A 10975-nucleotide genomic window follows, 5' to 3' on the forward strand; every position below is an offset into this window, starting at 1 on the left:
GATACAGTGTGAGAAAGATACAACCCATTGGTGCAGGCTTTGAAGATGGAGAAATGTGGTTACAGGCCAAGAACTATGGTCAGGCTTTAGAAACTGGAAAAGGTAGGGAAATGAACACTCCCCTGGAGCCTTCAGAAAGGAATGCAGCTCTACTGAAATCTTGATTTTAAACTAGTGAGTCTTTTATTGGACTTTGTAATCTACAAAACTGTAATAGAAAATAGGAAGTATCACAGTTCTGGACTTCAAGCTGTATTATAAAACTATAATCATCAAGACAGTGTGGTACCGGCACAAAAATAGACACACAGGTCAATGGAACAGAATAGAGAACCCAGAAATGGACCCTCAACTCTATGGTCAACTAATCTTGGAAAAAGCGGGGAAGAATATTCCATGGAGAAAAGACAGCCTCTTCAACAAATGGTATTGGGAAAATTGGACAGCCATGTGCAGAAGAATGAAACTGGACCACTTTTTTATACCATACACAAAAATAAATTCAAATGGATGAAAGATCTAATTAGACAGGAATCCATCAAAATCCTTGAGGAGAACACACAGGCAGCAACCTCTTTGACCTCGGCCATAGCAACTTCTTGCTAGGCATGTCTCCAAAGGCAAGGGAAACAAAAGCAAAAATGAACTATTGGGACTTCATCAGGATAAAAAGCATTTGCACAGCAAAAGAAACAATCAATAAAACTGTAAGAAATGGGAAAAGATACTCGCAAATGACAAAGGGCTAAACTCAACACCCAAAAAAACAAAATCCAGTCAAGAAATGGGCAGAAGGCATGAACAGATAATTTCTCCAAAGACGACATACAAATGGTCAAGAGACACATGAAAAAAATGCTCCACATCACTTGGCATCAGGGAAATAGAAATCAAAACCACAGTGAGATACCACCTCACATCAGTGAGAATGGCTAAAATGAACAAGTCAGGAAACAAAAGGTGTTAGGTTGGGAGAAAGGGAAACCCTCTTGTACTGTTGGTGGGAATGCAAGCTGGTGTAGCCACTCTGGAAAACATGGAGGTTCCTCAAAATGTTAAAAGTAGAACTACCCTGAGACCCAGCAACTATATTACTTGGTATTTCTCCAAAGGATACAAAAAAGGTTATTCTAAGGGAAGCATCCATCCCAGTGTTTAGAGGAGCAATGTCCACAATAGCCAAAATATGGAAAGAGCCCAGATGTCCATCAACAGATGATGTGGAGTGTGTGTGCTGATGATGTGGAGAGAGTGTGTGTGTGTGTGTGTGTGTGTGTGTGTAATGGAATATTACCAAACCATCAAAAAGAATGAAATCTTGCCATTTGCAACAATGTGGATAGAACTAGAGGGTATTATGCTAAGGGAAATAAGTTAGCCCAAGAAAGACAAATACCATGTGATTTCACTCATATGTGGAATTTAAGAAACAAAACAGATGAATATAGGGGAAGGGAAGGAAAAAATACAAAAACAAAGAGGGAGGCAAACTGCAAGAGACTCTCAGCTCTAGGAAACAAATGGAGGGTTGTTGGAGGGGAGGTGGGTGGAGGGATGGGGTAACTGGGTGATGGGCATTAAAGAGGGCACTTGATGTAATGAGCATTGGGTGTTACATGCAACTGATGAATCACTAAATTCTACCCCTAAAACAAATAACACTATATGTTAACTAAATTGGATTTAAATAATGAAAAGAAACCTAATATAGTATAAATCCAATAGAAGTGCATACAGATGTTCATCTACAGAGAGGTCCTAGAATGTTCATGGTGGCACCATTCCTAATAGCTAAAAACAGGAAACAACCCTATAGGTCCTTCAACAGCAGAAGTGATAAATCAGAGTAGACAGGGTTAATTAAATTATCTTAATGGTTTATGTCATCACACTATGATAATCTGGCGAATTCATTTTCAATATAGAAATTACCTGCCAAATATTGAGCATGTTCGTAGTCAGAGTACACTGTCTTTTGTGATACTGGACATAAAACTGAAATATTATTATTTCATGCAGAAGTTTACTATTTGATCATAGAATATTTATCAAAAGTTAAATTATGCATGGAAATAATTCTCACTAACTTCAGGATATTAGCTGCCACTGGAGAAAGAAAGAAAAGTCAGGAAGAGAAGGAAAAGGGATGAGAATAGAGTTCAGAAATAAATGTAGCAAAATGTTAACATCTGTACAATCTGGGTAGTAGTACCTGAGTATGTTATTTTCTGTGTATTTGAAATATTTTGGAATTAGGGAAGTTCTTAACAGAATACATTAATTCTACCAACTATGATACATACCTTTTTTTCCACAGTTGGATCTTAATTTCTTAATTAGATTTCTATACCCATGTTGTCCTTTAAAGTGACAGCACCGCAAGGGACCAATCATGCCTTTATACTCTGGTTTTTTGAAGTTAATATTGGAGGGAAAAAGTCTTGTTTTGGGTTCTGGAACTCTGCACGTCTACAGTCTACATTTAATGAAATCTGGATTCCTCAACAGGTTTTAGAGTGCTTTTAACATTCACCTAAGAGTAATAATGCTGTAATTCCAGCAAATACTCACTTTTTCTTCCTAATGGAGATTGTTTCCCCCATGAAATCTTTACTTACTAACAACTAAAACGATAAAACAAAAGGAATCCTTGAATAGTTAGCCAGAAGTTACCTAGAAGGTCAAAGGTGAAAAGGGGGTGATGATGGTATTGGGAGCCAGCTGTTGTAGTGCAGGAAAATTAACAGCACAGTGGAATGAAAGGAAAATCAAGTTTAAGTACTTCCATTATGCTTTTAGGTGATCTGGTAGACAGGACAATGGCCCCACAAAGCTTTCTGCTCACATTCTCTTCTTCCTCAGAACTTGTTATAAGTTGACCCTGGAACAGCACAGGTTCATATTACATGGGTCCACTTATGCCCAGATTTTTTATAGTACTGTAAATGTATTTCCTCTTCCTTATGATTTTTCTTAATATTTTCTTGTCTCTAGCTTACTTTTTTGTTAAAATATAGTATATAATACATATACAAAATATATATTAATCAACTATATGGAGGGGACCTCTTATGCATGGGGTCAGTGTCCCTAATGCCAGTGCTTTTCAAGGGTCAACTGTATTAACATTTGGCAAAAGGGACTTTGCCAATATACTTAAGGTTCTGAAGTTGTAAACAGATCATCCTGGATTATCTGCATGAATCCAGTCTAATCACATGAGCCTTTAAGAAATACAGACATGAGGGACACCTGGGTGGCTCAATTGGTTAAGCAGCTGCCTTCGGCTCAGGTCATATTCCCAGCACCCTGGGATGGAGTCCCATATCAGGCTCCTTGCTCGGCAGGGAGCCTGCTTCTCCCTCTGCCTCTGCCTGCCTCTCTGTCTGTCTGTGCTCACTCGCTCTCTCTCCCTCTATCTCTGACAAATAAATAAATAAAATCTTTAAAAAAAAAAAAGAAAAGAAATAAAGATAAGAGGCAGAATGGGAAGCAAGAGAGATTAGAGGCATGAGAAGGCATCTAAGATGGAGAAAGAGACCTTAAACCAAGGAATGCAGGTGGCCTTTAGAAGAAAACAACCTAGGAGTGCCTGGGTGGCTCAGTGGGTTAAAGCCTCTGCCTTCCGCTTGGGTCATGATCCCAGAGTCCTGGGATCGAGCCCCACATCGAGCCCCGCAGAGCCCTGCATCGGGCTCTCTGCTTGGCAGTGAGTCTGCTTCCCCCTACCACCTTTCTGCCTACTTGTGATCTGTCTATCAAATAAATAAATAAAATCTTAAAAAAAATAAGACAAAGATAACAACCCCCCAGTTGAAAGCCAGCATAGAAACAGGGACCTCAGTTCTAAAATTTCATGGAACTTGATTTTTGCCAACACTCTGAAAAAGTCTGGAAGATGATTGAGCCCTAGAGATCCCAGAAAGGAAAACAGTCTCGCAGTGTATTTAAATATACTTGAAAACATGAATTTAATAAGTATAAAATATTCCATCAGTATGGATGTACTAAATATCCTCCTTTGGTTGTTTCGAGTTTTTCTTTATTATGATTAATGCTGTGATAACTATCTTATATAAGGCTTTACCACATTTCAGATTATTTCCTTAGAATAAATCCTGTTAGTAGTTCAAGTACTTAATCAAAGGATATGAAAATGTTCAAAGTCTTTCATACATAGTGCCAAGTTATTCTTCAGGAAGGACTCTGCCACTTTATACTAATACCAGCAATAGATGAGTATCTGAGAGCATCCTGTCTTTTACTGAGTATAATTTTTTAAAATTGCTTTCTAATTTTAATAACCAGAAATTAAATTTTAATTTGCATTTTTAAAGGTCTTTGGTAACATAAATTTTCATGTTCGTTGGTGTGTGTGTGTGTGTGTGAATTGTCTACATTGTCTTTTCCTGTTTCTCTTTGGAAGATCTCTTTGAAATCTCTTGGAAGATTTAGCTGTTTATATACAGGATGAAAAACACATTTTTATTCCTCCATCACCCTAGTGAAATAAAATTCTCAGCTATGCAGTTTAGAGTCTGCCTAATTTGTGTCCATTCTCTAACACTGTGTCACTAATCTAAATAATAGATTAGCTCCAGGTATTCGCATTTCCAGCTGCTACCCATAGGATCAAGGCATATTACAAAGAAAGGGAGCTATAAGCATGCTTATCCCAAGGGAGCTACTGCAGGTAGCCCTTTCCTTTACATATGAACTTTACTTATAAGTAAAAATCAAAATATCTATAACATACACTTGCACAGAGACAGATGTGCACACCGTGTGCACACACATATCTCAGAGTAATTAAAAATCAAATTTCATTTCTGATGTGGCAGTGCCTGTTCTTTGAATATGAGGTGTCCACCGTAGGAAGCAATCACATTGCCTGTGTTGGCTTGTTTTGCAGTTACCACATTATGTGGAAATTCTTACTTTAGATCCTGTAATATTAAGAAAATTCACCTCTGAACAGGCCTACTTACTGAATATTAAAGTCAGAGTTGATATCCCAAAACATTTTCCTGTCTGCTCATCCCTCACTCTACTATCACCCTCTTCCATACACGAATACAAAAGTTCACTCATTCAACCATATACGTCCTTACTCAGGCAGTCTCTGGATAGAATAAATGGAGCCTCATGAAGTCAATCACTTAAGAGTAGGAAATTATGGGGAAATTATGGAGAGCATCTGTGGGTTCTTGCCTTCTCGTTTTCATAATTTGTTGTGGGGTATGATGTTAGGTAGAAAGCAGGAGGGGGAAGGCGCCAGGGAAGTACATGTGCAAACAAATCAGTGCTAACGTTTAAGCATGAGTTAAAGTATTGTTTGTGACCAGAGATGCTCTTGCTACTTATATACTTTTTATATAACATATTTCCTCATGTCACCACAACTTGTTTTGTTGCCTTTGGCTCTTAACATGCACTGTAGGGGCGTCTAGGTGACTCAGTCATTAAGCATCTGCCCTTAGCTCAGGTCATAAGCCCCAGGGGCTCCCTCCTTAGTGGGGAGCCTGCTTCTCTCTCTCCCACTCCCCCTGCTTGTGTTCCCTCTCTCATTGTGTATCAAATAAATAAAATCTTTTTAAAAAAGGTACTGTAAAAGGACTACCAGTTTTGGGCCCTAAAGCTTATTTTAATCAGTGATTCCAAACTTTAGATTTATGACATTGTTATTAATTTGTAACACGAATGCTTTAAAATGTAAAAATATTTGTGCTTTTACTTATATTACACAGTATTCCTTAAGTTAATCTTAGCTATATGTCTATTTTTTAAATCAACTTGGACTCTTTTGTTTCAGCCTTATCTATAGAACACAGTATTATTTCTACCTTTACCTGTAGATAAAAATTGTATATATTTTGTAGTCTCTGTTAACATACTGAAGAAGGATAGTATACCATCATTTGTTGGGCTTCCCAGTGTAAGTACAGATAGTTCTTTTCCTTTCAGTACTTTAGGGATGAAGTCTTTTTAGTCCAGGAAACAATTTCATACTACTTTTCTAGCAGAAACACAACGGTTATTGTAGTGACCGACCTATTAATACAATCAACTTCATACAAGCGAGTACACATAGCTTAAGAGGTGTCAGGCACTGTGAGGCTACAAAATATATATAACTTTTATATTCCAAATAAAAGTATAATACTGTGCTCTACTATGGATGTGGCTGGGGCAGATTCAGAGCCTTTTTTTTTTTTTTTAACATACACAAATGCAATCCCTTTAAGATTTATTCTATTCAAATGAATTGTTGCAAATATATTCTAAGCACTTTTCATATTAACTCATTTAATATTCATAATTCTATGGCATAAGTGTTATAATATCTATTTTATAAGCAAGCATACTGAAGCCTGGGGATGTTGAGTGGTTTAATCTTCCTCACCCTCTTTATGCCATGTGTCTTTCTTTGCTGTATTCCACAAGGTGTAGTATGCAGTCAGTCTAGCGGCAGAGCCAGGCGGTCTGGTTCAAGTCTGTGCACTTCGCATCAAAGCCTTACTGTCATCCAACATAATTGTTTGTTTCTCAGTTCTTTATAACAAGGTTCACTGAAAGTACTTTTACTTAAAAATAAACATTTAAAAAAAACATTTTCTAACCATTACTTAAAAACTTCCTTTTTAAGTAAAACTTGATAATTGTTTTAAAATTTTTCTTAGGGGCCCTGGGTGGCTCAGTCAGTTAAGGGTCTGACTCTTGGTTTCAGCTCAGATCATGATTCCTAGGTTGTGAGATCAAGTCCAGCCTCAGGCTCCATGCTTATCAGGGAGTCCGCTTGAGATTCTCTCTCAGTCTCTCCCTCTGCCCCTCCCCCTGCTTGTATGAGCGTGCTCTAATAAAATCTTTAAAAATAGTTTTTCTGGAATACATTTGTTCAAAGACCTGCAACTTATAGCTAACTTACTAGAAAGTACTAGCACACCTAACAGTACTTTCAGGTATCATCCCTGATTTTACAACACCTGTCGAAGGTGATACTTTTTATTACGGGTAGTTTACTGTTGCATACACACGGTAATGAGGAGCATATCGACATTTGATTAATTTCTTCACCCCCTTTCTACCAAGATGTCAAAGATTTTAAACATTGCCAATAATAACTACAGTGATAAGCAGAAGATACTTGTAATTTTTTTTCTTGACAAAATAAGGGAGTTTAATATCATTTTATAAATTGAGTTTGCTGTTAAATCTTCAGAATTTTAAGTTTTAGGTCTTCCAGTTTTCCGTATAGATTATTGCTTGCAGTAAATTTTATTACAGGTGGTATAACTGCATCTAAAGTCTAGAAGTAATTAGTGTATAATTCTGTAAGGTCTATCAGGAAGCTGTTTCTACTTTTGGATATTGGACATTTTCTTTGTAGATTATGGTTATCAACATTTAAAACTTTATATTTAAACTCTAATTTTTAGATTAATAGAGTTTTGTGATCTCTCATTGCTAAAGTAAACTACCAGGGCCCCTGGGTGGCTCAGTGGGTTAAAGCCTCTCGGCCTTCAGCTCAGGTCATGATCCCAGGACCCTGGGATTGAGCCCTGCATCAGGCTCTCTGCTCAGCAGGGAGCCTGCTTCTTCCTCTCTCTCTCTGCCTGCTTCTCTGCCTACTTGTGATCTCTGTCGAATAAATAAATAAAATCTTAAAAAAAAAAAAACTACCTGTTGTGATCAAATTCTGACATCCATTTTTGACATATCATGCCTAGGGTGTGTGTACTGATGTGTTGTCATTAATAAATTTTTTGGTAGTATTTGCTAATGTACATTAAATGTATGTCAGTAGATAAACATACCCTAGACATGGTATGTAAAACATGGATATCAGAGTTTGAGCACAACAGGTAGGTTTTACAAAGATTATCTTAAGATTTGTTAGAGTTGTAAAATATGATTTCAAAAAGTATCCCTGACCTTTTAAAATATGGCAGAAGAAAAAAAATACATGGTATAGAAACAGAGTCTTCTTTATAAGCAGAGAATTCCAAATATAAGTGTGCTTACATAGATAATAACTTTTGTTGTCATAAACTCATCTACATTATCCCCTCATTTGGGGCTTTAACCTACCTTTATATGTTCAGCTGATTCTAAGTGAATGTCTTTTCTGACATAATCTTTTTCTGTATTGTAGGCATATTTCTGAGCCAACATCAGTGTCAATTCTAGGATGTAATTTAGAACCATGACACTCTCAGTTTATGTGGTGGAAGTTTTATAGAACTGTGTTCAGTATTAACAGTATTCCTAAGACTACTAAGTCATTATTTCTATAATTTCTATTCCACTTTCTTAATTTTTGACATTTTTCTTCTGTTTATTGTAACAAGGCAGTACTCCCTCACAGTTTTGGGCTAGATTCAAATTCATAAGAGATTTGTCTTTCTTCCTTTCTACTTAAATTTATTGAAAACTACTATTTGCATGGTTATTTGCCTTTTTAAAAGCAATTGTTCATATTTGAGGCAGATTTTCCCTTGTAGGAATTCACAGCTGTGAAGAGAAAGTTCTCTGTCCCAGTGAGTTAATAAATAGGCTTTTGTGAGAATTTACTGGAATATTTTTCCTGATTAAAGAGTCAAAGACTAAGAGTCTTTTGTTCTTGGTGCTGATAGAATCAAAACACCTGCAGCTGAGCATTTTACACTTTGAAAAGCAGAACTAACATAAGGCCATCTTTTGCATCGTGAGTAGTTTGACAGCTATAATTTTTCTTAAAAAATTAAAATTCAGACATGACCTTTGTTCCAGATTACAGTGAAAGCTCATTGAAGTGTGCAATCAAAATAAAACACAGGCAATATTTCCTACACAGGATAGCCTTGTGCATTCTGTTAATAGTACATGGATATTTAACTGGCAAATATGAAGCCATTTACTATGTCCACTGATTTCCTTGTGTTAACACTCCCTTTCTTGTTCCACTTTGCTTCTTAATCACCCTATTAATAAAAACCTTGTTTGGGGAAAATGCATCCCTGCTACAGGAAATCATCATTTAGTCCAACCGCTGCCACTGTCCGCTTTCTTAATGGCAGTGCTGTTTCCATCCTGGTCTTGCTGTTATCTGTACTGTGAGGTTAAGAGCACACCTAATAAGCTAACCTTCCTGGGTGTTAAGTTCTGGCTCTGCTATAGTGGCAATGGCCTTGAGTGGTCTATTTATTTAGTCTCTGTGGCTTCAGTTTTCCTTTGTAAATGAGAATATTACTATACCTCATATCCTTGTTCTGAGGACTAGTTAACCTTAGTTAACAGTGCCAACTCCCATCTCCTCAGTCTGTAGTCCTTTGCCCCATTTTATTTTTTCTGTAGCACTTATCACTGCTGGTCCTATATTATTCAGTGTCTTTTCTCCTATCAGGAATGTGAACTGAACACACGGTTTTATTTTGGTCATTCCTGGAGTCCCACACCTAGACAACCTGGCATAGGTAGTGCTTAGTAGTGCTTAGTAGGTATTTGCTTGAAGACTATAGATGCTGGGTTAAGAACTAGGTTTTTTTCCTGACAACTATTGACCTTAACTTTACTATGCATTTTTTTTTTTTTTTTTTCACAGTATGACCCTACCATTCCCTACTCCCAGATTTTCACTTAGTCCAGATTTTCTCATTTGGCCACCACTCACTTTAGAAAGCTACTTTGGGGTTTTAGAAATAAACATAAAATAAAAACTAAATTATTTCCCAAAGCAAAGGATAAATAGCACAATTAAAATGCTGACATCATTTTCAAAGGGAATTATTAAAGACTGTGTAGTAAACTGAATTTTATACTTAACCAGATTCTTTGAACTTGCAGTTTTTAATATAACATACCTACCTATAAAGATCTATGGAGATTTCAGATTAGATAATGAATAGTACTTTATGACTAAAGCACATATACTTAATATTTTTTCTTTTCTCTTTTGCAGATTAATGACTGCAGAGAGTGAGATCAGATTTGTCCACAAAGACATGGGTATAATACCAAGCTGGGGCGGTGCTACCCGACTAAGTAAAATCATTGGCAGTAGGCAGACTCTCAAAGTGTTAAGCGGGGCTCTCAAATTGGATTCAAAAAAAGCTCTAGACATAGGAATGGCTGAAGAGATCTTGCAGTCTACAGATGAAACTGAATGTCTAAGGGAGGCACGAGAATGGCTAATGCAGTTTACCAGAGGGCCACCGGAAGTAATTAGAGCTTTGAAAACATGTGTTTCTTCAGGCAAAGAGCTTTGTTTCGAGGAGGCATTACAGATTGAAAAAGACCTAGTAGGAACAGTTTGGGGTGGACCTGCAAATAAAGAGGCTATTGCCAGGAAAGGAAAATTTAATAAATAGTTTTTAAAAATATGATGTACTACAAAGGAAAACCCCAGTGATTAACATTTATAGAAGTTAAATACCATAATTACTTTGAAGGCTACACTAGTATTTGATTTGTTTTTAATCATTTTTTTTGAATAGGTGAAGTTATTGACCTAGTTTCCAGTATATTTAGGTAATTATCAAATAATCTGAAATATTCAGCTAAAATATCCCACACTTGGCTTAAAAGTTGTCATCAATTCCCACACTAGTTCTTACCCTACAACCCAACCAAAGACCAGTTTTTTAAAAGGAAAAACCTTTCCACAAAACCTACTCCTGGATTATTTTTTTTGATATAGTATTGGTTCTGTCTTACCTGGAAATAATTTACAAAGATAACTTAATGAAAACTGCGCTAAAGAACAAAAGTGGAGAGAGGTCAGGGACAAGATAAAAAAAGGTATGATCAATCATTTTCTTCTGCTCTAAGCAGCTAGGAGGTAAAGAATTGGGGAGGGGGCACCTGGCTGGATCAGTTGGTGGAGCATGTGACTCTTGATATTGGGGTTGTGAGTTCAAGCCTCACACTGGGTATAGAGATTACTTAAAAATTAAAGAATAAATTAAATAATTTTAAAAAAGAATTGGTGAATGGCTCT

The 10975-nt window shown here is 36.7% G+C and overlaps 1 protein-coding gene across 5 annotated transcripts in view; it reads left to right on the forward strand.

The window, feature by feature from the left end:
• The window catches only part of ECHDC1 (ethylmalonyl-CoA decarboxylase 1), a 67803-nt gene extending 56993 nt beyond the window's left edge, over window positions 1-10810 (forward strand). For all 5 annotated transcript variants that reach the window (XM_032339587.1, XM_032339589.1, XM_032339590.1 and 2 more), the window contains exon 6: window positions 9938-10810. In XM_032339587.1, the coding sequence (XP_032195478.1) occupies window positions 9938-10346 (409 nt within the window). In that variant the 3' untranslated portion in view covers window positions 10347-10810. The remainder of the gene's footprint in view (window positions 1-9937) is intronic.
• Window positions 10811-10975: the final 165 nt, after the last annotated feature.

This window comes from Mustela erminea, chromosome 4 (assembly GCF_009829155.1).
Source record: "Mustela erminea isolate mMusErm1 chromosome 4, mMusErm1.Pri, whole genome shotgun sequence".
Taxonomy (NCBI): Eukaryota; Metazoa; Chordata; class Mammalia; order Carnivora; family Mustelidae; genus Mustela; species Mustela erminea.